This window comes from Apus apus, chromosome 1, assembly GCF_020740795.1.
Source record: "Apus apus isolate bApuApu2 chromosome 1, bApuApu2.pri.cur, whole genome shotgun sequence".
In the NCBI taxonomy this organism is placed as follows: Eukaryota; Metazoa; Chordata; class Aves; order Apodiformes; family Apodidae; genus Apus; species Apus apus.
The window spans coordinates 111875858-111901762 of NC_067282.1; the positions used below are offsets into that span (position 1 = coordinate 111875858).

At 41.5% G+C, this 25905-nt stretch overlaps 1 protein-coding gene across 4 annotated transcripts in view; it reads right to left on the bottom strand.

The window, feature by feature from the left end:
• Nucleotides 1-238: 238 nt before the first annotated feature.
• The window catches only part of REPS2 (RALBP1 associated Eps domain containing 2), a 101782-nt gene continuing 76115 nt past the window's right edge, over nt 239-25905 (bottom strand). For 3 of the 4 annotated variants that reach the window (XM_051635549.1, XM_051635539.1, XM_051635528.1), the window contains 5 exons: nt 23066-23130; nt 12595-12678; nt 9860-10005; nt 7668-7773; nt 239-5069 (listed from right to left, as the gene is read on the bottom strand). In XM_051635549.1, coding sequence (XP_051491509.1) covers nt 5001-5069; nt 7668-7773; nt 9860-10005; nt 12595-12678; nt 23066-23130 — 470 coding nt within the window. In that variant the 3' untranslated portion in view covers nt 239-5000. The remainder of the gene's footprint in view (nt 5070-7667; nt 7774-9859; nt 10006-12594; nt 12679-23065; nt 23131-25905) is intronic. The other variant, XM_051635559.1, reaches the window with a different exon arrangement.

Below are 25905 nucleotides of genomic sequence, written 5' to 3' on the forward strand. Positions count from 1 at the left end.
GCCTAACAAAGTAAAGGTGAAGTTTGGACTGAACTGAAGCCTAAGGAAACATGATTTCGCTTTAAGTAAGCTTCTGTCTCTCTCGCATACACACAATCCCAACGTAAGTGATTTCATCTTTCATAGTTGAAGGTCAGCCATTTCAACATCGTATTTTTTCCACAGCGAGTCACAGTTTCTTGCTCTCCTGGCAGATCTGCACAATTGACATCCTAAATAAACCACAAAAGCAAGGCAATTTGAAGTTATTGGACACTTTTATTTCAATGTAGCACCCAGCTCCATATCACATACGTTTTCCAAAATTAGACGGGCACAGTATAGAACAGTATACATTTTGCAGCTTACCACGTGGACAGTCTGCAGCTGTGAAAACAAATTGCTTAAATCTGGCTATCTACTTTCTAAGTTAAAATTCAAAGATATAATAGCCTCAGGGTATTTTTTTTAGATTAACAACGATACTGGCTTGCAATGTGATTCTTTTATATAAAAAAATCAGCAACAGAGTAAAACATAATGCCTATGTTCATACTGCGCTATCATAGAGATAAATGAAAAAAGCTTCAAAATACATCATCTCTTCTTAAAGGTACTACAGCACTTAGGTTGCTGGTTTTTTTCCTGAAAAAATACTTTACTCCTTAGTCAACAAAATATGTGGCTTCATAAGGGCCTCTCTTCTTTCTTTTATAACTTTGTATATTGTCTTATCAAAGACCATGTGTAGTGAAGGACAAAGGCTGATAGTGCTGTAAAATGGACACTTCTCATTCCCTCACTAGCAACTTTTACAGGCTCTCTTTCACCTGATCTGGAAGCTCAGCTGGGAGGGAAGCAGCTTATACACCACAAAAAAAGCAATCTTCTTATCATATGTCCATTCTAAATGCTTCCTGTGAAGGGTTCCAAACCCCAAATATCCCTTTGGGGTCATTTTACCATGCAAGTCATCACCACTCTGCACCAGTTAGCCCTGGAAGTATCAATCTGGGACAGTCAATGATAGCCAAACAAGCTCTTCTCTCCAACATGGATACAGAATTCCCAGCTGCAGAACTACTGCCATGCACATAAAGACAGTTTACAGATAACCTTTTGAGTTAAACAGGATATTCACCAAGTTTCCAATAACAGGGCTAAATCCACTAATCACTGCCATTCTTGCTATGTCAGCAAAACTTCATGGAAGAGAGAACTGAGAACTGTCTGGAAAGAGGTGGTCATGTTTCCCTTGCATCCTAGCATATATTTAATAACTAGGAGGACAATGATCATGAAGGATTAATGTGTGTTCACAGGCAGTTTGTTTAAAGGAATGCCTCTGAAATGGAAAGTGTTCACGCCTTGCTTAATTATGAGGTCATTATTTATATTTAAAGGCTCATATAAAAATGGCTTGATCTACAAAGGCAACCAGCCACTATACTTAGCTGGGCATTTTTGTTTTTTCACCACTGAATTACCATGTACTGAAACAAGTATTTCATAGAAAGGTACTGGGTGATATGAACATGAACAGAGCCATAAAGAAACACGATCAAAAGAAAGATACGTGAGTGCACACCTACACTGAGGAAGATCCCTACCTGCTCTGCCTAGTCATGTCCTGCAGACAAAAATATTTTATGTCCAAACCAGAATAGCTGCATGAAATTGAAGACTTAGGAAGAGGCACCAGGTTCATGGTCTGCACATCCTCTCAGATGCTAGGAAGCATCTCTATTACCTTCCCAGTTATCCTCTATTGCTGGGCATGTCCTGCTCTGCATTAATACCCACAGAAACTGTGAAATGAGGCAATCAGACCTCATGCATGAGAAGCTGCTATCATTCCTTGGTAGGGCTGTAAGGTGGGACAGGTAGGTCCTAGTTGTTGTTCTGGGTCAGGGACATCAGGGCCATAAAGCTGATTGCTCCCCTGTAGCTCAAGAAAGTGCCCTGAACATTGAGAAAACTGCTTGTGAGGTCTCCCATTCTGACTAGATCATCTGTCTTGGCTTGAGGAGCATCTCCCATCCAAAGTTCGAGAAAGTAAAGGTTTGTGAAAGAAAGGACTTCGCTGTATCCACATTTTTCCAAAGGAAAACTATTTTTTTGAGAAAATACGTGATACTGGATTTAGAACCTGTACTTTGATCAGCCAGGGTCTGTTAATACTAGCCACGAGCGTGGCTGTATGGAGCAACTGCCAGAAGCACTGTCTGTAGCTTCATGATGCCTTCTCCTGTCCTTCTCAAAATGGTAACAGCCCCCCAAAACCAGAAGCACTCTTTTATTTTGCATGGGCTATCATGAATACTTAAGTACTGAGACATACAAAAAAGTCACTTCCTGCATTATACATATAGCGCAGCATTCCTCCTTCAACATTTAGCTTTACTCGCTATGTGAAGTAGTGTATCATCATCATAGCCAACATTTCCCCAAACATAACACAAATCAACTCACAGTCTAGGTCCTGAAGCTGAGTGAAGCATTTGATTGCATCCCTAAAAATGCAGGGATGGTTAGATTTTAAACTCAGTAAGTTCTGTGACAGAGCAACAACTGAATAAATATTTCATTGTTGGCTAACCAAGTATCCTAATTTCCAGTCAACAAAAAAAAAAACTATGTTAGAAGGGAGACATTTGAAAAAGACATTTAAAGCAGACTTTTCCACTTCTCCTTTGAGCAGCATTTACTCCATTCATAACCCAAGCCAAATAGATAGGGGTTATACAGAGGAAGTTCCTATTAAACATGAGAAGTTCTCCACTGCCTTAAAAACGTAATGTGCAAACTTCTTTGTAATAATTGAAAAACTTTCCTCAAAAAATCACCCACAAAATAAAAAGCAAATGTGCCATATGATTTCTTCCTATCCAAGAGTAGGGGCTTATTAACCAAATGACAATGTAAGGATTAAAAAGCAAAGAATGAGCACTTAACCTCATTAAAATCTCAGTAATGACTCAAATGTTATAAGCATATGAAATAAATTATGGTAACTTCTGAACAGTACCACTACGAGCAAGAGTGCAGTGGCTGTTCTTCAGCTTCCCAGAAAAGTTTGCAGCTCTTGCATTTTGTCACTGATCAGGAATTGCCCCTGCCCCCACCTATGCAACAGCTGCACAGAAGCAGTCGCAAATCCAGAGGAATGGTTGTTGCTTCTTGACATAGTGGTGTTTAGCTGAATCCAAACCAATGCATTACAAAAAACAGATTTTCAGTAAGAATTCTGCAAATGCGTATTTTCACCTTAGACTTCTGGATCCATGTCCCACATCCATATCACTTTCCACAAAAGCAGGTTGTTTCCTCGTCACTTCAAATGTTCCCATTGATGTCTGTCTTACCTCTCAACAAAACATCAGGCTGCTCTGGTGTCCTCTAATACCCCACACTTCAACTCTTCCATGATACACCCGGAAGGGAGACTACCCAGCTGCTTCAAACCTGCTTCTCCTTCCTCTCAGCCCTAGGGCCATCCTATAGCTGCAGGGAGAAAGCATCACACCAACAATGGTAAAAACCTGCTGCAGTGTCTCTGCAAGGCAAATGTGTGCACTCAAATTAGGTCAGTGAACAATAGGATATGAAACACGTGCAGCATCATGTTGAAGACAGATAACAGGTTGGTGACATTCCCTTGCACCGAAGCACACATCGTGTCCATGGAGGGAGCAGGGCTGACATTGTTATGTCTGAAGTCACCCAATACAAGAGCATTGGCCCAAGAAATAAAGCAACATTAATTAGCCAGCTTCCACTGTGAAAATTGAGACTGAAGCGAGTGACTGCTGCATCCATGAGAAAAATTCCCACGGAATTCTGTTGGTACTACATCACACCCAGGGAAAAACTTAATCTTTACTTCTTCATTTAGGAAATAGACAGGCATTAGCAGCTTCATCCTATCAGCAGCATCTCCAGCCAGGTGCAAAGGAACCTTAACAAAAGCCTGTTGTAGAGGGACAATTAATATAATCACACATTTTATAACCTTATATATAGTACTTTTGCTATCTTTCTGCTTTTGGAAATACAGTTCTTGTATGCATCCTTAAAACAAATGAGCAGATATTAAGACAACAAAGCAGACTAATACAAATGCACACACAAAATAGCTTTTACAAAAATGCCCAGAATGAATTTTTTAACCTCTTCTTACAAATACACTGTTGGTTAAAAAAAAAAAGTAAGGAAAAAAATTACAAGGAGACAAAAAGCTATAAACCAGTGATCTCAAACATGCTAAAAGTATGCAGAGACACTGGCAGTTGCAAGCAAGTGATCAAATGCTGGTGATAGGAAACAACGGTAACTCAAAAAACAATATTTTTTTTGTAATTTCCAAAATAATAAAATTTTAGCATTTTTACTGTTCTCTTGTATGATTTGAATTTACAAAATACAAGTTCTCCAACATTAAAATACATCCATGATTGCATAATAAACAGTGCTAAGAAAATAATTATCTGACATGATTGCAGATAAAGACTCTGTACGTCTACTGAGTTTTAATTCCTGTAGCACATTAAACCTGCAGGTACTCCACCATGATACAATCCTACAGGATCCAGTAACATCCAGAAGCTCATCTCAGAGGATGAGGTTTAAATGTAAGCATGGATTCGGGAATGCTGTACCTCATAATGATAGGGACAGGAGGTGCTGCCAGAATGTGTATAAATCAGGAATTCTTTACAGAAATAAAATACTCTCAGGTTACTCCTTTCAGTGATAAACTGCATTTACATGTTAGGCTGGGAAGAGGGAGGAAAGAAGGCAAAGCAGCCCTCCGCTCAGAAAGATCCAGCAGTCAGACATTTGTTTTCTGTACCTTCTTCACCTACAAATGAAAGCAGCGGGGTGAAGGGAGACTGGACAAGCTGGTCCTTCCTGCCACCACCACCTCGGTGAAAGCTCTGCCCAGCCATGCCTGCCCCTCTCCTTGCAAGGCTGTCGGGACATGTGCTCTGCTCTTGCTGCTGCACAGCTGGTGGAGGATGTCACAAGACGGTGACGGGACGTAGCTGCTCCAGCTGCGTTTCCAAGGCAATTCGTTCCTTGTGAACCTCCTGCAGGAGGGAGAGGGATGTGCTGTAACTTTTGAGATGCTCACATGCACTATCCTGCTCTGGTGAAGAGTAGCCTGGCAAACTGCCAGGCATTACCTGGAGACTCAAGGTTCTGTTGTTTAAGTAACTCTGCTTGCGGTCTCAAAACACCGAACCAATGCCACAAAACCACCCTGCACAGCTGTCTGCTGCCTCCTCCTTACAGCACTGCTGGCCACAACTGGCCATTTTTGCCAAAGAATCACAGAACAGTTTGGGTTGGAAGGGACCTTAAAGATCATCTATTTCCAACCCCTTTGCATGGGCAGGGGCACCTCCCACTAGAGCAGGTTGCTCCAAGGCCCATCCAACCTGGCCCTGAACACTGCCAGGGTGGGGGCATCCAACACTCCCCTGGGCAACCTGTGTGTCTCACCACCCTTACACTGAAGAATTTCTTTCTAACATCTCATCTAAATCTACCCCTTCTAAGCTTAAAACTGTTCCCCCTCATCCTATAAGCCCTTGCAAAAAGTACCTTTTCAGCTTCCCTGTAGACCCCCTTCAGGTATCAGAAGGCTGCTATGTCTCCCCAGAACCTTGTCATTTCATTTTGAAACCAGTCATGTCATTTTGAAATCACACTTCCCTCAAAACTACTTCTTTGGGTTTTTTTGAGAATTTTTTGTTTACATATACAACCTCTTTCATTCTGAAAATTAATTAGCCTTTCTAAGACAACAGAGACTTTGCAATCTACCTCTGTGGCAGTTGCATCAAGAAGATCATCAGTCTCGGCTGGAAACTCTGAAGGCTTTGGTGATCCGTGATTTTGGGAAAGCCTCTCCTTGTCTTAAGGCTGCCTCTGTGCTGAGTGTCACCTGGCTCTCACTGACCTCCCATTAAAGGACTCCCTGGCCAGTGTGGAAGCTGGGCTGGCATGTGATTCCTTCAGGCTTTGGTAGCCCATTTGGGCAGGCTCACAGCCCAGCCCAGGACTGTACCTGAACACTCCACACACCTTGGTGAAAGCTGTGCCTGAGGGGTACCCATCAAGTCTTCTGGCCTCCATGAAATCATCAAGGTCCTGCTCCATCAGAAAGCTTCCAGGCAGCAATATGACTTGAAGGACAAGTACAGCTTTCTGCTCTTGTATGAATTCAGGCAAATCTCTCTGCCTTTAGGTGCTTCCTTCACCCTACTGTAAAATACAGATAACAGCACTGGCCTGTTCTGTGAAAGCTGGGGAGTTTAAGCATGCTAGAGATAGTGCATGGAAGCAGGTAAGACCTGAGCCAAGGAATTATGGCAACGTGCTGTCATTAAAAGATTTCATCTCCATGCTTATTTCAACTGCTGTCCTGTATTTTGCTACCACTTCAGTACAGAGCATCCACCCTTGTGAGACCCTTGAAAACTAGTTAAGAAATTATGTTAAAGCAAAGCTAACCATTGAATCAACCTTTCACCTTGACTGAAGAAAAGACAAAACTGTTTCCAGACAAGTGTGTTCATAATATACAAGGGAGAAAAAGCTGCAGCAGATGAAAAAATAAAGTCCGTACTACCTTCAGACTGAGAAAACAGAGAAACCAGAACTAGTATTTGTAACAAAACAGCCCCTTGAGAACATGCTAAAAGACAAGTCAGCAGACATTAAAAATCAGTGTTAGATGTTCATGTGACCAAGTTTTTAGCCACTCCATGCATACCAAATGCCTGACTTTAGGAGACGGTTATGTAGCACAACTGACGAGAAGACAAAGCTACAGCTGAGTTGCTCTTCTGTAATGGGTGACACCATTACATTATCCAAACTTTTCAGACAAAGCTCATTCTTTAGACTTTTCTAACTGCCAGTGGAGCTGCAGGCCCATAGGTTGTATCTTTTCCCAGAAAGCCCAATCCTAACCACACATACAGTATAGTTAGTCCCTGCCAGAAAGCAGTAAATATTGCAGTAGGTTTCATGTGAGAAGATAAACATGATTCACAGAATCATAGAAACATCAAGGTTGGAAAAGACATTCAAGATCATCAGGTCCAACCGTCTGCCCTACAACCCCTGACCACTAAAGCACTTTCCGAAACACCACGCCCATCCGTGTCGTTAACACCTCCAAGGACAGTGCCTCCATCACCTCCCTGGGCAGCCTGTTCAAATGCCTCCCCACTCTTCCTGTGAAGAATTTTTTCCTAATATCCAGCCTGAACCTCCGCTGGCACAACTTGACCCCATTTCCTCTTGTCCTATCACTGGTCACTAGGAAGAAGAGGCCAACACCCACCTCACTGCAACCTCCTCTCAGGTAGTTTCAGAGAGCAATGAGGTCTCCCCTCAGCGTCCTCTTCCCCAGGCTGAACAGCCCCAGCTGCCTCAGCCTCTCCTCCTAAGACCTGTTTTCCAGACCCCTAATCAGGCCCGTTGCCCTTCTCTGCACCCTCTCCAGCACCTCAATGCCTTACTATACTGTGGTGCCCAAAACTGCACACACTGCTCGAGGTGCAGCCTCACCAAGGCTGAGTAGAGGGGCAGGATCACCTCCCTGCTCCTGTGCTGGAGGCGACATGTAACTAATCACAAGGAACTTTGTCAACCATTTTCAATGCATTCCTTACCTTCAGCTGCTGCTGGAGCTCACTGTTCAACCTGGCAAGGACGGCATTGGCTTCTTTGTTTTTTCTTATGGCGGTCTGAATAGCTCTTTTCTGCTTGGAAGACTGTCTGCCAGACAGATAAATACAAAACATTTCAATAAAGAGTCTCAACAGTGGCTGATGTCAGAAGACCAGCCATCCATTTTGCACATCTGTACTTTATACACACTGGATTGCACTTCAAAGACAAGGTACAAACTACACATTTAGGAGAAGGGAAATGTAACACTGAAATGAGACTGCTGAATCAGGTAGATTATTTGGAAGTAAAACGGTCACATGTATTAACCTGAATGACAGAAACATTTTAAGCTGCCTCAATTATTTCAAAATCAGTGCATTCTGATTAATTTTAAGAATCATCTTTGCAAAGCTCTGCTTATTGCAGCATCTCTGCTTTAGCTGTTTTCAGTCATTTGTAGAATTTAAAGATTCAGAAGTGGTTAACAGAAAATGTAAAACTCAATCTATGAGGAAAAAAGGGACAACTGCATGAAAATACTCTCTCGGATTTTTTGGGGCACTCCTCATTTTGATATTTCTTTACTTCAAAAATTAACCTTTCTTTCATTCAAAGCAGTCCTTTCCAGTAAAACCACCTGATGTCACAAGCAGCAACAAACAGATGGCTTCTGAACTTTCCTCATCTCTTTACTGCTTAAATAAAAGATTTCTCTCCTATTATTATTATTACTCTTTAACTGATGGTAACTGATTTGGAAGACTACAGTTAGGCAGAGAGATACAAAAGGAGACAGCTCTATACATAAGGACCAAACTATTCCAAGAAATAGGAAATAACAGTGAAAAGGAAAGAAAATACAGAAAGTACTGGCTGAACACCCAAGGCCTTTTCCAAATAGATTATTTTAAAGTTTTACAAGAAGCATCAAGAGCTCTTTAATCACAAATTTGATCTAAAACAGATGCCCATTTTAAATAAGGTCCACAGTGGCACACAGTCCCCATGAGCTCTTTTCTTGTAACAGAGCTGATGGCCCTGATCTCTGCAACAGGATCTGTTTCACAGCACAGGTGGGCTCTTTGTGCAGTTATCTTCCAGTGAACTGACAGTTTTCTGCTTCATTATTTTGCTTTCAACTACTCTCCACAGGCTATGAAGTAATAATGATAGGAAAAAAAAATTAAAAACAGGGAGATATACCTCTGTGGTCATTTAAACATGTTAGGAAAAACATAGACAAGACAGGATTAAGTTGAGATGCTAACAAATGCGGTTATCTTTCTTTGAATCTCTATGGAATATGCACTCCCAAAGCACAAAATAGCAATTTAACAGCAGCCTAGGAGCCTTATTACTTATGCTAATTACACAGCACAGATTCAGTCTGCTGACAGACAGTTTGCCAAGAACTGCTGAACTGATTTGGGCAGCTTGGTTTTGTTTCGGACTGAATCAGAAGTCTTTGCAAGGCTTCAGGTGAAGGCAGGCTATAATGTTTGCACACTGTTTCAGTTCAGGGAGATGTTTAGACCCAACAAGGCTCCAAGTGCCTTTGCTTACCATTTGTACTGTCCTTTCTCCATTGCTATTAAATAAATATACTGTGAAATCTCTCTTAAGTCTTTTGTTGCTGACAGATTCCTTTAACAGCTACATTTATGAGACTAAGCAAAACATACTGGGGTTTGGCAATTACTGGATTATCACAAGTCTATGTCTCAGTTCATACCAGTGGAGACCTCATTTCTAACCTGCCCTGAGATGAAGAAATATCACAAGGATATGACCAACACCAAGCATTTCATTACTCAGTTCCCTGGGAATTCATCTGACCATGTCTGTCCACATGATTGAGCAAAATTCCAGAAGATATGTGCAAGGCAAAAAAATAGACTCACAAAGCTAGAAGTAGTTGTGTTAGAAATGCTCGTTAAGCAGCTAGGCTTGCTCTTCAGACACATCTACAGAGGTAGAAGGCCTTTGAAGAGACTATCCATCGAATATTGTCAAATTAAACAGTCATTACAGACTTAGTCTGCATTTGAGAAGACATATGCACATTTCAGAGACTTGTATCTTGTGAAGCATTCTAAAAACCGTAACTATTAAGCACAAAACAAGGCAAGGAGCAAACCCTGCCACATCAGATCTCATGGTGCAGTTTGGTGCACTTTGAATGAGTTTTTACTTTTGAACTGGGAGGTGAGGCTTGACTGCTGGCAAGGAAGAAGTCACATTTATAGTGGGAGAATGCTCAGGGGTCTCCAGCCCCTGTGTCTCTGTCCGGAGCTTCCTGCGGGCGGGTTTGGAGGGCGGCTGAGCAAGAACAACCTCCTGCAAGAGAGAAGCACAGCAACATTACGTTAGGCCATGTGTCTCCCATCACTAGGCTGGGGAATACTTGTAACAGAGAAATTGCTGACAGCTGGCCTAAGGTTTCATAATTTAAAAAGGTACACAGCTTAATTCAACTTTTGTAATAGCCTCTCAGGTTTCTAACTTTGAAAAAGGAACAATAACTCCTGCAACCTCTTAACAAATGAAATGAATACATTGCTGTTTTGTTAACCTGGATGACAGGCTCTTCAGAACTGGATTGTATAGCTCTGTGTGCATTTGGGGGGGCAAAGGGAAGGGTATAAATACAAATACTAGTTGACCCCAGTTGACCCAAAAGCAATAGAACCAAAACAAGATTTATTTTTAATTATGCTCAGTTGGTAAAAATCAATAATCAATTACTTGCATCCCAAATTACCGCCTCACCTATCTGGCACGGAATCTCTCCCTTCTCCTCCCCTCCTTCCTTACATGAAACAACACTGAAAATAGCTTAGAAAGACATGTCTAAAATTACCCATGCAAAATTAAGGTGTTACAAGTGTAGAAGGACAGTTTCTTCTCCATTAGAGAGATAAGTCTGGTTTGAAGGTGAAAACAAAAAGTCTTGGATTTTTATGGCTTTCATGGTAAGTGTTTTAATTATTTTAAACTAAAACACCCTTTCTTCTGCAAAGATAAGTAGTTTTAATGACTTAAAGCTGTTTTAAATCTGAAACAGGAATATATACTTCTCAGTGTATTTTATTACTAGATTTTTCTTTTACAAGGAATATAACTATTAGTTCTCCATTTCATTAATGAAAGAGCTGAGTCCCAAAAAGATGAAGCAACTTGACAACGGTTACACATTTAGGGTCACAGTCAAGACCAGAGCCCAAATTTTTATTATCCCTTGTGTACTGTGCATGTTTTACTGGGTCAGACTATCTTCCTTACTATGTTTTGGCCAAATGTTAATTAAAAGGAAAAAAAAATAAAACGAGAAAGCATTTAATGACCCAGCAACCATAAGAAAAAAACAAGTAACACTGCAGTAAGCAGCCTGACTCACCAGAAGAAACAACTGTCACACAGAATGAAACCAACATAAGATCATCAATAACTGGTATTAGAGGGATTACCACTATTGGAGGAATTAAGAGTTACAAGAAAACAAGGGTTTTCAACATCAAAAAAAGTTCTGCCATTACTGACAAAAAAGAAAAGAGATCTAAAAATATGATGAGATCTTTTGATCAGGATGTCAACACATCAGCACTGCAGAGATCTCAGATCACACCGTGCTCTGAAATTTTATGCATACACACAGCTTCCCACGAACACACGATGTCCGGCCAGTGAGGAACCCACGTAAGCCTTCTGCAGCTATAAACTGGTGGGATGCCAAAGGCACCATCCCAGCCAACCTTGAACTGCTAAAAAACTACTAAATCCATAGGATGAATCCCTCTTTCATTTTAAACACATACTGGAAGAAATGATCCAATACCCCAAAGCAAAGCCCTCCGCAGGAGCTCTGGGGCTGGCAGCTGTTGCACAAGGCCTTGGAAGGTGGGTCAGCACTGCACCAGCAGCCTGCTTCCCACACCCCATGGCCTGGGCTTCTCTGTATTTTAGGGAGCCAGGTGGGATGAGGATGAAGTAGGTGGATCATAATGAATTAATTTCCCCCGCAGAGCGGCAAAGCCAAGCAAGGAGGAAGCAAGGCTGTGGTGAGCACAGCGGAGCAAGGACACTGTTCTGAAAGCCCTATCTCATGTAAGAAACGACACCAGACATTTGTTGGTGCCCTCCATTGGGGTAAGAAGTGTGATGATGCTTCCTGGGCAAGGTAGGCACTAGGGACTGCACCTCAGCTCCTGGCTGGGCTGACCAATGGCCTTGTAGGTGCTCCCTGGCTGCAGGAGGGGCCAAAGCAGGAAGGATCTGCATTTGCCTTCTATCAAAAACCTCTGCTGGCTGAGGTTGGTGGAAAGAGGTGGTGGGAGCGTGGCCAGGAGTGGGGAAAGGCTCACAGCCGTTGCTAAGGCAAATCTATCCCTAAGTAAGGCCTTGTGAAGAGTGCCATTGCAATTTCAGTGTTTACTTTATTCAAACAGTATGTTCATACAAAATCATATTAGCAACTGAACATCTTGAGCAAATCTCTTCCAGTCTATATACATTTAGTAGCAGCTTCCAACCTCTAGCAAACAGGTATGTTTACACCAAAGCCCAGTCCTCAATAACTGGAAGCAAGAAGTGTGTCATACTTTGGAAGAATTACAGCGAGACAGGGGTCAAGTACAATCAAACTCCTTTTTGTCTCTCCTAAGGCTCTACAAGCCCCTACTGATTTAAAACAAATGGCAAGATGCCTCTCCTAAAGCACGTGCATCGATGATTATGTACTAAGAGCTCCCTTAATGATTTATCTGAGCTGATGTCACAGGTGATCCCAGTTCTCTCTAGTGTCCTGACCTCCAGAGAAGGTAAACGTGTAAAAACGTAACCTTAACCCTCCACTTAATTGCTTTAAAACTTAAAACAACCACATTTGTTGATGAAGGCAAATAATTCCACAATGGTAGCAGGTCTCACCTTTTTTGCTGAACTGTTTTCTTCTGCCTGTGATGGGGGTCTATTCATTTGAGGATGTAATTCAACCTCAGATACTGGCTCTGTCTGCAACAACAAATCAGTCACTGCTACACCCACAAAGCAAAGAGCAGTCACATACAGTAAAGTCAATGAAAGGAAACATTATACACAAAAGAAAAAGTTACTTTACCAATTCAACAGTAGGGGAAATGGAGATCTAGGGTGACAGCTGAACGGACAACATATGTCTTCTGCAGATTTTTAATGAAACCATTTTCTTGTATTTATTGTGCAAGGAAAACAAGAGAAAATGTTTTCTGTGAACGATTAGGAACCATGTCTCCAAAAGTAAATGGCCTAGTACCCACAGTTTCTTCTAGGGTTATCTCTAAAGCCTAAATACTCAGAAAAAGAGCAAGGGGGGGCTGGGGGGGGGTTGTGTGGATAAAAGCTAGAGAGATCTTGGTTGCACCTTGTCACCTTATCATCTCCTGAAACTGATGAAAATTCATTGGAGTAAGCCTCTGTCTTTGAAGTTTGCAAAGCTGGAGGGAGAAAGTCTGAATTATACCAAAAATTCCAGCAAAGTTACTAAATACACAGTCATAAAAGAAGCCAAATAAATCTTCTTCCCTCCTCACATTTCAAACAGAAACAGAGCTGAACACTGACTACACAACACGGGTCTACACTTCTGCGAATCAAAACACCCTCCCCCCCAGCATGTGAGACCAAGCAGCAGAGGGTTAATCCATTGCTTCACCTCTCCTGAAAACCTCCCAGCATCTTTCAAGTTGTTTCACCAGGACAGGGCACATCAGCTTGGGGAGGGCACCAGGATTTGGATCTGCCTGTCCCCAGGCAAGCTGCAGCAAACATGGTATAAACATGCTGTGGCTGTTTTCTGTCTGGGAGGAATGGGCTGGCTCCAAGATGGGGAAAATAGGCAGGAGGGGGAAGCTGAGGGCACTTGGCACTGGCAGGCAGCCTCTTCTTCTCTTTCCTAACTTCTGCCAAGTTGGAGCCATGCTGACAACACCCCTCAGGCAGGAGAGGGCAACCTGCCATCCTGCTCTCTCTTCAAAAAAGGCTCGTTTCTACACAGGTGAAAGCTTGCATTTAAAACCAAGTTCAAGGCAAACCTCAAACTTTAAGAGGCCAGGATTTTAGCCACAATAATAACCTGTTACACCTGAAGAACCTAATGCACTGCTGCCAAGAGGTTTCTGCCTAGGCCCATCAAGATCTGTAGCAGTCACAAGTTTCCCAGTGCTTAACTGCAAGTTCAACAAAAATGACAAAAAGCACAGAATTTGGCACATTTAAAAAGGAAGGAGTTTTTCAGACCATTTCAATTTCTTCTGTAATACACACACACTAAGACCTGTACAGGAAGACGCAGGGGAAAAGTGGTTCTGCAAGGTTCCTTTAACCATACAGTGTCAAATATGTACAGAGGAGGGACATTTGAGATTTTTTAAAAGGCACGTGAAATTCCTCAGGAGAGGAGTGAAAGGTGTTTTGGCTGACAAAGATTTCTCTCCCCCCCCCCCTTCTAAATGTGCAACATCTGTAGTATTACTGATGGTTTAAAAGCCCAAACAATCAAAACAAACTCACCCTGTAATTTTCTGGTATTATTTTAATATTAATATCTTAAATATTTGGATTTCAGTAAGTATTGGATGCTAACATTTTAATTCTGGAAAGCTTTTAATGGGTTGATGTGCTTAGTCTATAACTGTAGATTTCTGGTACAGATAAGAGCACAAAATTTTAAAAAGCAGCCTTTTTTCTGTCTACAAAAATCAAAGGCCTTTAAAAGTCCATTTAATGCAACAGACCATTTCTTTATCAGCAAGCTGAATAGCCCACAACCTCCCCAGTTTCTACAAACACTTTTTTTATACATTTGAAAGAAATGCAGGCACAAAGCACTGGTACCAGTAGCCATGCAATGTCCATGAGGCTTTCATGAACCATTTGGGGAGACCCAAGCTCAAATACCTAACAGAACCACATGATAAATCTCAGCCTAAATGGCATCACTTTGGCTTCATTTAGGGAACACAAGGGGAAACACAGTCTTTCAAATCACCATGTAATATGTACACTATAAACTACAGCTTTGCTGCACAACACAGAAATGACAGAAGCATAGGAGATCCAGCTCTTAATGACCTTTCTTGGACAGGGAGCAGTAGATACCCCCTCACCTGACCAGGCAGACAGCTTCTTGTGCTCACACTCTTGTTGGAGTCTACATTAAACCTTGATTCAAAAGCAAGAATGCAGGAACTTGTTGCACAGAATTAAAAAGAAAGGAGACCAACTACATGTTATTTATGTACAGATAAAATGCAGCAGTAAACCAATGTGTTCAAAAAGTGCAGAAGTAACTAAATAGACTAGAATAGACTAGTAGTCTACATTGCCAACTGCAAACAAGCAGGAGGATATATTATCTCATTGCAGGAAAATATTGTTTCAAATTGAAGGGAACTGAAAAGGGGGAAAAAAAGGTAAACTTTTTACTCTGGTAGAAACAAATACAAATTGCAGTGCTCATGTCAAAAAAGTGTAAGATTTTAACATTTCCAACAGTTTGATATTTCAGTTCCTACTGATGTAGGACACATTTTTTCTTAGCAGAGTGCTGTGATGCGGCTGTCAGCTGAACAGCTGTGGCAACCACTGTCTGAGGTTGGGCCACTGGGCTGGCTGCTCCTCTTCCCCACTGCCAGGATCTGAGGGTGGCAAAGCTCAGAAGCCAGCGGGGCTGGGGCTGGCTGGAGCAGACAGCTAAACACTTAGATTTCACCAAAACAAGAAAAATGAAAAAAAAAGAAGAAATAGTTCTAGTGGTGCAGCTCATGCATCATGAATAACGGGATGAAAACTGAGGGACTGCCATGTCCCTAAAGTGCCACCTAGTGGCACGTGGGACAGGGAGTTTCATAGAATCACAAAATGGTTTGGGTTGGAAGGGACCTTAAAGATCATCTCGTTCCAACCCCCCTGCATGGACAGGGACACCTCCCACTAGATCAGGCTGCTCAAAGCTCCATCCAACCTGGCCTTGAACACTGCCAGGGAGCGGGCATCCACGACACCTCTGGGCAACTTGTTCCAGTGTCTCACCGCCCTCACACTGAGAAATTTCTTCCTAATGTCTACCTAACTCTACCCTCTTTCAGCTTAAAACTGCTACCCCTCATCCTATGCCCTTGTAAACAGCCCCCCCCCCCCCCCCCCCCCCCCGCCCCAGCTTTCCTGTAGCCCCTTCAGATACTGGAAGGCTGCAATAAGGTCTTCCGCCTTCTCCAGGCTGAACAACTCCAGGCACTTTCAGAGCGCTTTGCTTAGAGGAGAGTACCAAAAGTCAGCTGTCGGCGCTGCTCAAAGCCTGCGGACACAGTCTGCCCCAGAGGATGGGCAGACAGCTGGGCTGGGCATGGCAAGCCTGGGCTCTGTGCAGCATCTCTTATCCCTCTCACGCAGGAGCCAGGTCTGTGCATCAATGATCCGCTAGCAGAGCAGATGTTCTCCACAATGAAAGATCTCCATTCCTCAGAGCAATGTGCCTCTGACACAAGTGCCGAAGCGGAAAAAAATCGGTATGCTGTTGCAGGGGATTGTGTTCAGGGACTGACAGCACGTAACCCAGGCAAAAATCTTTTGTTTAACTGCAGCGTGCATCAATGCAAAGGAGGCTTGCTGATTCAGCTAACCCAACTAAGTCCTCTAGGCAAGGCCTGAGAGGCTTTACAAACATGTTTGCAAAAGCTGGTGTCTCCCTACCATGGCCCCTCATGGATTTTAAAGGAAAAATAACTCCTGTTTTTTTTCTTTTGGCGGAGGGATTCTTCAGATTTCCTTCCCTTAGACGTGTGGTGAAAGCCAGTCCTAGAAGCCTTCAGGCCTCGGGCAGAGTGAGACTGCCTCCAGGATACTCCAGTCTAAGCTCCTGTGGAGTTTACTGGAATGTAAGGAAAAGATGACCCAGAAGGAGCACCAGAGATAGGTTCCCTTTAATTCTTCATTGTTTTTATACCATGCTTAGAATAGTCTTTGGGCAACTCATTTCTCCTTCAGAAACACAGCAATAAACTGCCTCCCTCCATCTCAGCAATGAATGCCTTAATGTTTTCTCACATTTTGGAAACTTCTCAGCATTTTATTAGGGTTTAAAATTCTTCATCACTGATTTGTAAAACTGAGAGATTATGCAATGTGGTCCTCTGAAGGAAAATTCAGTTACAGTAGTGTAAAGTGCTTAGAAGTGAAACTTATTCATGTTCACAGAAGGCCAAGTTAGTGTCCTGTTCCAAATCTCCTGAAGAGCTTCTCTTTGCAAAGACGCAAGTCCAGTTATTAACAGACAGTATCTCCTTTTTCCCCAGTGCAGCCTTATATTCTCTATGAACAGCCATACCCTCCTCATTCTTCCAGGCAGCAAGAAAAACTGGCCAATGAAGTTTCTATACAACGGCCACAGCCAGAGACCAACCTGTGGCCTACAGCCAATATTCAGTATTAGGACAGATAATGCCTCATTGCTAAGGAGTGCATTAGAAATCACAAACGCTCATTATTTCATCACACGATACTTGACCTTGAGGTTCATAATCTCCTCATTGCTCCATGTGATGATACTTAACAGTAACTTTCTAAAGGAGTGACACTCACTTAAGCAGTAAATGCTTTGAAAGCCTTAGATGAAAGATTTTCAAAACTATAAGAGAATGCATTACCTTAACAACTTACATATCCAGTTATTTTGCTTCACAATGTTGGATTATATGGAGATTTCACACCCACTTTTCAAGACAATCCATAACTGATCTTCCACAACAGAAAGTCTATGTGAAGCCTTCACATTTCTGTTACCTGAGAGCCTTTTTGCAAGAGGTGAAATATATTCAATCTTTCCCACAACTCAATCTTGCCCACACTTAAGCTTCAGGCTAACTTTACACATGGAAATAGTCCCACTGTTGTCAATGGCACTACCTACAGAAATCAAATTCTCTCTGTGCATTCACTGGAATAGCCCATAATCATTACCTATACAGTGTCACTGCTTAGCTTTGCAAAAAAGCACTGAGAACAGTTTATCTGCAAGAAAAAGTAGGATATTAAATATGCTTAATGCTCAGTATGTGCCCATCACAATCTTCTATCATCTCTTCCTAAGTTCATTTAAGAGATATTTTGCTCCTTTATAAACATTCATATTTTTGTGCTTAATGCCAATTTCTATGAAGTCAAGTTGTCTCAACTCCAGCTTCCGGGAGTCTTGTGCATCCCACACTGAATCATCAATCCTTTTTATTGCTTGTTACAGAAACTGAAAATGGTAAGACAGAAAGAAAACCTATAGTGATGCAAATGCAACAAGCTGCCAGTGCCTGAGTGTGCTGCTTACTTTAGCAGCTCTTCGAGGCCCTTATGTTTTGATAAGGTTTTTCTTTCCCCCAGCTATCTGAGCATTGGTGATAAGGTGAGGAAAAAGGCAGTAAACACAAACAAATTGCTGCAACGTTCAGCCTATTCGCAAGGAAAGAATAGGACCCAGATGGAAGCATTAACAATCTGTTTTAATACTCCACTTCCACAAAACCAGATTAACATAAGCTAGAAAGGGGTATGTGCATTTCACTAGAGATACAAGCATTGGATTCTCAGATTTTTTGTTGGTTTTATTATAAACATGAAGCCAAATTCAGAAATTACTACAACATGTTTTAATTAAGACTCTCACCCTTCTTCCACTCTCCCAGAAATCTCTTTAGAAAGGATTTTATGGCATCCATGAACTACTCCCCAAATTCAATTTTAACTGTGCTACTTTCCACCACTTCTTAAACCATAATTTATTTTGTCTGGCTGTTTTAGATTTTATATATAATTTTCATGAGAGGAAGATAATCCACTTGTATTATATTAAAGTGGCAGATGGCAAAATCTTTCATGTTATAGAAGACTTTCAGTTTTATTTCAGTTACAGGCTTCTTCAGTACCTATTGCACTGATTATACAACATATGTTATTATGCAGTCAAAACTGTGGAGATGATCCAAAAAACCACCCTGTTCTTGCACTCTGGTTGTAAATGCAAGCAAAGAAAAAGTATTCCTTTGGTTAAATATAAAACAGTTGTCTGGGAGAATACCACTATGTATACAAATATTAAGCTGCCAAAAGTAGAATCTTCACTTTTTCTTTTAATTTTTTTTTTTTTATTTCTATAACAAAAAAGTTTCTTCCTGTAAAAAACCAGGTGTCCTGCCAGCACTTGGAATTCCTCACATAATTTTTCAGAGAAAGGTGGCACCACAGCTGGCTGAACATTTTCTTCAAACAACTCTGTAACAGAGATAAGCAAACCCTACCTCATACTCCACACACTCTAGCTTTTGGCTAGAGCCAAAGACATTGGCTGTGGGGGACCCCTGGACCAGCTCCCAGCACAGAGCCTGTGGGAGGCCATCCTGCCCTGCAAGCTGAGAAGTCTCAGCAGCAGTGATGGAAGCCCATCCCCACCTCTTGGCTGCAGATCAGTGTGGGCACATGTAATTTACTGCTACAAATCCAGCCTGAGTATACCCCACGCTCATGGCTCCCCGTGGATTCTGCGGAACATGAAGGCACGTTAGTAGAGACAAGTTCTTGAACCAGGTCCCACTTTTCCCTTGCAGCTCTGGATAATGAATGGCCAAAAAGCTTCAAGGAATTACAAAGTATTGATTTACATTTGGAGAGCAGAACATTCAATATGTTGAAAAGAATAGTATCTTTGCTTTCCAACAACACCAGGTGCCTGTGCCTGGGAAGGGTGACCCACCCATCATGGCTCACAGCACTTTGTTTCCATGATTTCACCAAACCAATAACACCTAACAGTAATGACAACCACTAAACTGTAAGCCTAACTCTCATAGCTCCTGTAACAGTGAGATTTTAATCTTTAGAGCTGCCGTGTACTCCAGACACTTCAATTTGATAATGTTAACAGCTGCCTACCTACTCCACTTCACTTGAAAACTTTACCTTCATCCCTAATTTTTTCAGCACCTGTCAAAACTGCCAGCATGGAACCAGTGGGAAAATCAGGTCTCAACATCTCCAGAAATACAAGTCCGGCACAAAGCAGTATGAATTTACAAAACCAACAGGCTTCAGATTTGAAATCTGGGAAAAGAGACTAGGAACATCATTTTTGTCAGCCAAGATATACAAGGTTTTCTTCCACTCCCACTGTTTTCAAATCCCCTTATACAGCACAGGCAGGATTGAAGATATGCCTTCATTACTGGACAGGAAGGTACCAAAATAAGAGCAATTTAAACAAAGGAATGTTGATCTAATAGGGCACCATTGTAGATAGCTAGCTGATGTTGGACAAAATACTAAAGTTATATTTGCTTTTCAGTGTTCATCCCTAATTCCCATTAGCGTAAATATGCTACTGAATTTGTGTACCGGTGCAGCTGTGGTAAATTACTTCTCTAGACTTAAAAGCCAACAGTAACAGAGTATTATTTTGTTTTCGATTAAAAAAAAATAACAAGAGGCTTATATGAGATATGCACGAGCACCCAAAGTTATTTTCTATGTGAAATCTGTGTCACTGCAAATCAGCTACATTCACTATTGCATTCCTATCATGATTCCTACCACAACCAATTTACACAAGTTTTCTGTGTATGGCCATGGGTCTGCACAAAGGTTTTGGGGACTTATTTATGGTTATTTCTCCTTGATTGCTTTACCATTAACTTAGGAACACAGGATCAGGAAAAAATCACCTGAGCCACTGAATGCAGTCCTCTACATGCCTAGAAGAAAACACAACAGGTATTTCAACAACCTACAGGTTATCTGTTCTATATACCATCACGCAGGGTGGATGGACAACAATAAGGATGACACAAACACCCCTAAAAACTTAGAATAACTTTAAAAATATATTATTATTTATTGTTATTAAAGAGTAGAAAAGCTGTAACTATAGCATGATGTAAGAAGCCAGCAAAAGAGGCAAGGTATTGCCAGTGTCCTAAGTCTGTAAAATAATTTGCAGCATATTAAATATTCATGGTCCGAAGAAACACGGAAACTGATACACAAATAGAATGATCCTTAAATCTAAGTAGCTATTTTATACATACTAAGTGTGAGATGTGCTACTAGGGATTACGGAAGTTACGCACAGGCATATACACAGAAGTAAAAGGAAAACACTTCAAAATCACCTATTATCCAAAACAAAACTCTCATCTTTGTATAAGCCTACTTCTATACAGATTCTTTCCAAGTGCCCTTCATAGAATTTAGACAAAACTTGAACTGCTTTCTTTTCTTCATAGGAATATGAGCTGAGAATTCTAATAAAGCATTTCATACTGCATTTTATAATGTTTTACTGGAAACATCAATTCAAGATGGTTTGCAGTCCAGAGGGACATGTGCCAGAATCTGGGTTAAAAGATCATAAACTGGAGATAACGGTGTATCCACATTATGTAGATTTGCCTTTTGTTTGTCTTTATTTACTAAATTTATTGACAAGTCACCACAGGGACCTCAGACCAATGCACCACTAACATCAGAGAAACGTCTGGTGAAATGCCTGAGGAAAACTTGGGTACTGTTTGTTGACTGATACTCCCTTTTTTCAAGGAGTCACATGGAAAACACGAGGGGTAATGGGTGCAAGTCACTCCTGGGGAGATCCCAGTTAGGCATCAGAAGAAAATTTTTCACTTTGAGAACCATCAGACTTTGGAACAATCTCCCTGGGGAAGTGGTGGATTTTCCAACACTGGACACTTTTAAGACTCAGCTTGACAAGGTGCTGGGTCATGTCCTCTAAACCATGTTCCTACCTAGAAAGGTTGCACCAGATGATCCTTAAAGCCCCTTCCAACCCAGCATTTTATGATTTTATGAAGTCAATACGAAGCTGACTTCAGCAATAGAGGAAAAGTTCTGAGAGGCTGAAGCTGCCATAGCCTTTTAGAGGCCCTCAATAAGAAATAAATGCAGAGTTAATCCAGCAGCCCTAAAACCTGTTGCTGAGGTAAGAAGAGATGCAGCTGCACTTGTAAAGATGTCTACCCATCAGCTGTGCAGGATCTCAAGACTCGAACATCTCACCAATAAGCCTGCACATCCACTGAGCTCTGGAGTCAAGGACACAGCAGTATTAGCTCTAAGTTGTGCTACCCTCACCCAGGAATATAGTCCTGTTCCCTTGTTACTCAGATGACTGCACTACGGAAGCAGAGTTGGATGTGTATGTAATTTAATAAATTTCTGATATGACTACAGATCTTTGGCACACTCTAAATAACCACTGTTTCAGTTACTTACTGAGCTTGATTACCTTGGAGGTTCTGACAGGAAAAATAATGTTTTCCTAAGAGTTGAAACAAATTCTACTAAAAAAAACAGCAACCCAGGACCAAAGTCAAGATGCCATGTCTACATTGCTATTGATTAAGCTCACAGGAGGACTTCTGCTCCACTGAAATCTAACACCTACCTCTTGGTACCTCTCTTCTATGCACTTTGGCCTTTACATCCCATGAGCCCTTTAATCTCACCCTAAAGAGCAAACTGGTCCAGGCTGCTTCTCAGCCATCCATAGAAAACTGCAGAAATTTCCCTTCCCTCCTCCATCAACCAATTTCCACAACTGAGCCAAAATAATCACACCACAAGCATACTCATATGGTACACAGCCACCTGAAATACGTGGGGTTTGCTTCATTACCCAGCTAGATTTGTCATACCCAGTGCTCAACTGTCACCCAAGACTTAATAGAGCCAACAACATAAAAAGAACAGGATGCTGATCCTCCATCTTGTACTAAAACATGAAGAAGTATCTGGATGCAGATTAACATATGATTTAATAAATTTGCATTGCTCTGTGGTTGTGTGATGCTCTAAACACAAATAAACAAAAACCCTTTCAAAAAGCAAAACAAAAGCACACCACTAATGGTTTGAAACCTTATAACATAACTGACATGACATTTAGCATTATTTTTTAAACCCAGGCGTGAAATTGACTTGCATGACACAGCTCTCTTAGCAGATGCCCTCTGAGCATTTGAAACTTGAGAAGCAAATAGCTAGGTATCAAGTCCATGCCTCTCAGGCATGAAACTCTTATTAGTAGACTAGCCTTACTAGCCTTTAATTTACAGTTTTTTTTCTAATGGGTGCACGTCAGCTCCACTACAAAGAGATTTAATTAGCCTGTAATTTGACATTGCAACACACTGGCTAGACAGACCAATGAAGGAGGACATGTATGGAATTGCAGAACAAACCGCAGATTTGCACAAACTTGGAAGCAAGAACAACTGCTGTGCCCAGGCCAACTTGTGCTAGCCACTGCAACTGTAACATAAATTAGCAAATAATGCACAGCAAAGTGCTAAACCTTTGTCCATACCTGAGATGCAGAAGGTCGAGGGGGCAGTGCGGGAGGTGGTGGGGGCAGCCAGCCAGACCTCACAGCTGAACAGCGAGAGAAGAAAACCAAAACCACATTAATTTAATTCCAAATAAAACCAGAATTCATTTCCATGATAATTCATAGTGAAGAGGCAGTATTTAACATTTTAATAACAGAAACCAAGCTTGATCTTTATTGAGCAAAAATGTGTTTGAAATAAGTTCATGAGTAGTGAATGAGCAGTGATTTAACTGCTGCAAAAACCCACAATGTTATTATCAAAAGTGGAGATGGAAGCCAGTCAGCCACAAAAGCTGTAGCTAAAGCAATCCAATTCTAGTGAAAGAACTCCAGAAACAGGGTCTACATGTCCTTGGAACTTTGCTCTTTGTCATTAACATCATTGCCATTTTATAAAAAGTGATGCTTTAGCATTCAACTTAGACATTAGCGTTCACTCCAGATAAAACATACTATGCGATGGAGTGGAGCCTGAAAAAGAAAACATCTGCCATGGAATTAATAGGACAAAAGCCTGAATGAACAAAAAATAAATCAGTTTCTTTGGCTTTATGTTTTGCTTTGCATGTTATTACTCTTTGGATGTATTTTAGAGGGGGAAGGAGAACCCTAATGGTCAGTTCAAGCCCCTTCAACATAACTCAATGTCAGTTTTTAGTTTGAGCCAGCACAAAGGGAAGGGTAACAATCACATAGGTCTAGCCACTGTATTTCTCAGTTTCCTTAAAATACCTAAAACCCACCATGGGACAAAACTACAGGCAGCTGCAGAGAGGAGGGCTAGGATAGCAGAGACAGCAGCCAGGACTGGAGGGAGTCCTTAGGTGGGCTACCCTCCCCAGGCTCCTGTCCCACAGAGTGCTCAGTATTTACACAGGTTATCAACCCGTCTTGCACTAGCAGTATTTGTATAGGAAAGAAAAAACAAAACCAATATTAAACTTAGAAATGCCTTTTACCACAATATGCTAAGCAAGCAATTACATCTATAAACTTTTTATTTCCCATCCATATTTTAAAAAGCCACAGACCATTACACGCCTTGTTACAGTTTAGCCATTTACATATATTTTACATCAAGTCAGAAAATGCCTACAGGGTTGGAAATACTGAGACAAAATATATTAACCATTAAGGGAAAGAGTGACATGAGAGTAAAAATGTGTGGGTGGAAACATTAGGAATAGCTATATTGACTATGTACAGCTACAAAGAGGCTTATAAAACATTGGGGCTTTTTTACACCTTCTGTATTGTCTTCTCTTGAGTCCAAATGAAGCCTAATACCACTGCACAGAATACCAAGAAGAGAGGCAGAAGAATTAAAACCCAACTTAGGTTAGGCAAGGGAGACACTAACACACCTACAGGTGTAAGAGATTTGAAAAAACACGGTCATTATGATCCCTTGTCTTGTGTTTAATTATTTCTGTTTAAAAGGCCACTGCAATACCAGCACAACATCATCACTACATTCTCCATTTCTTCTGTGCAACTAATGTCTAGAAAGGAATAGTGTAATAAGAAACCTTCCTTTCAGTCTGAACTTCAGGTTATTACTTCATTTATCTGAGCACTGGCAGTGGCTTTGGCAACTAGAGCTAACAGCAATACTTGCAAACACCACCTAACTCAAACACCAGCACTCTGTAGGTCCTAGCAGACAAGTCCGTATGCTCAACATACCTTATCTTCAGGAAACCCTGCTGGAGCTGTGCTGCGACGCTCTGTGGAAAACATCTGCATGCACATCACCCTCCCATCACCACCAGTGACTGTCACTGCAAGGGTGTCACTTTTGCCCTCCAAACAGCTGTAACATCATGGGGAAGCATGAACCTTGCACACCTAAGGAGTCTCTAGCAGCCCAGACACTTGGAGTGCACTGCTACCACAGGTACAGGGGTTCACACAGCCCTCCTGAACGTACCTAGTCCTTTCCAGGGTTCACCACTTTTGTATGTGCTGCCTTACGCTCCAGCAGGCCCTCAAAAGCTTTAATGCAAGAGGTGCATCCATTGAAAACTGGCCTCATCTTTACCTCTAAACTTTCTGTGCTTGCTCACTGACTCTTCAAACCCCATGATATACCTAGAAAAGCAGTAGTGTAGTCTGTAGGTAGAAAAGTGCTGCGCTTGCTGGAAAAGCATCTCCTGAAGTGGCTGCACACACTGTGAAACCCCAGAAGCCTCCTGCGATTTGGCCCACAAAATTCCAAAGGGAAAAGTAAGTTTTCTATAAGATGGTCAAATTACAAAAAGAACCCAAACAAAAACACCATCAAAAAACCCCACGCCCCAAAACACTTGTTCAGATTTCAAAATACAACATATATGAATTCAGCATTAAAGTTAGATGCTTACACCATGCACATTTGACCCAGTTTCCTCTTTTTAATCCTGCAAATTCAAGCTTAAGCTACTCATGAAATATTCATAAAATTCCTGCTGTTGCAGAAGATCTTTGGCCTGTTTGAAGAAAATCATGCTTATGTGAGCACAACTGCTAGACAAAAGTTAGTTGACTTTTGAAGACTTGTAACAACTTTAAAATAAACCCTCACTTTTTTTTTTTTTTCTCTCCACAAGGCAATGATAGATGCTGTCTGCTTCAGCCTTCTCTAGTGTCACTAGCCCAGGAGAGCAATATGAACAGATACTCATAGATTTTTAGGTGTATCAGCAGATTACTTGTAATATCAAGCTATTCCAGAATGCCTGCCTTACTGGGAGATCACCCTGCACAAGCTGGCTCTTGTTAAGAGGTGGCACCACTACGTTAGCTCTGAAAACAAACCCACAAACAGGGTAACGCTT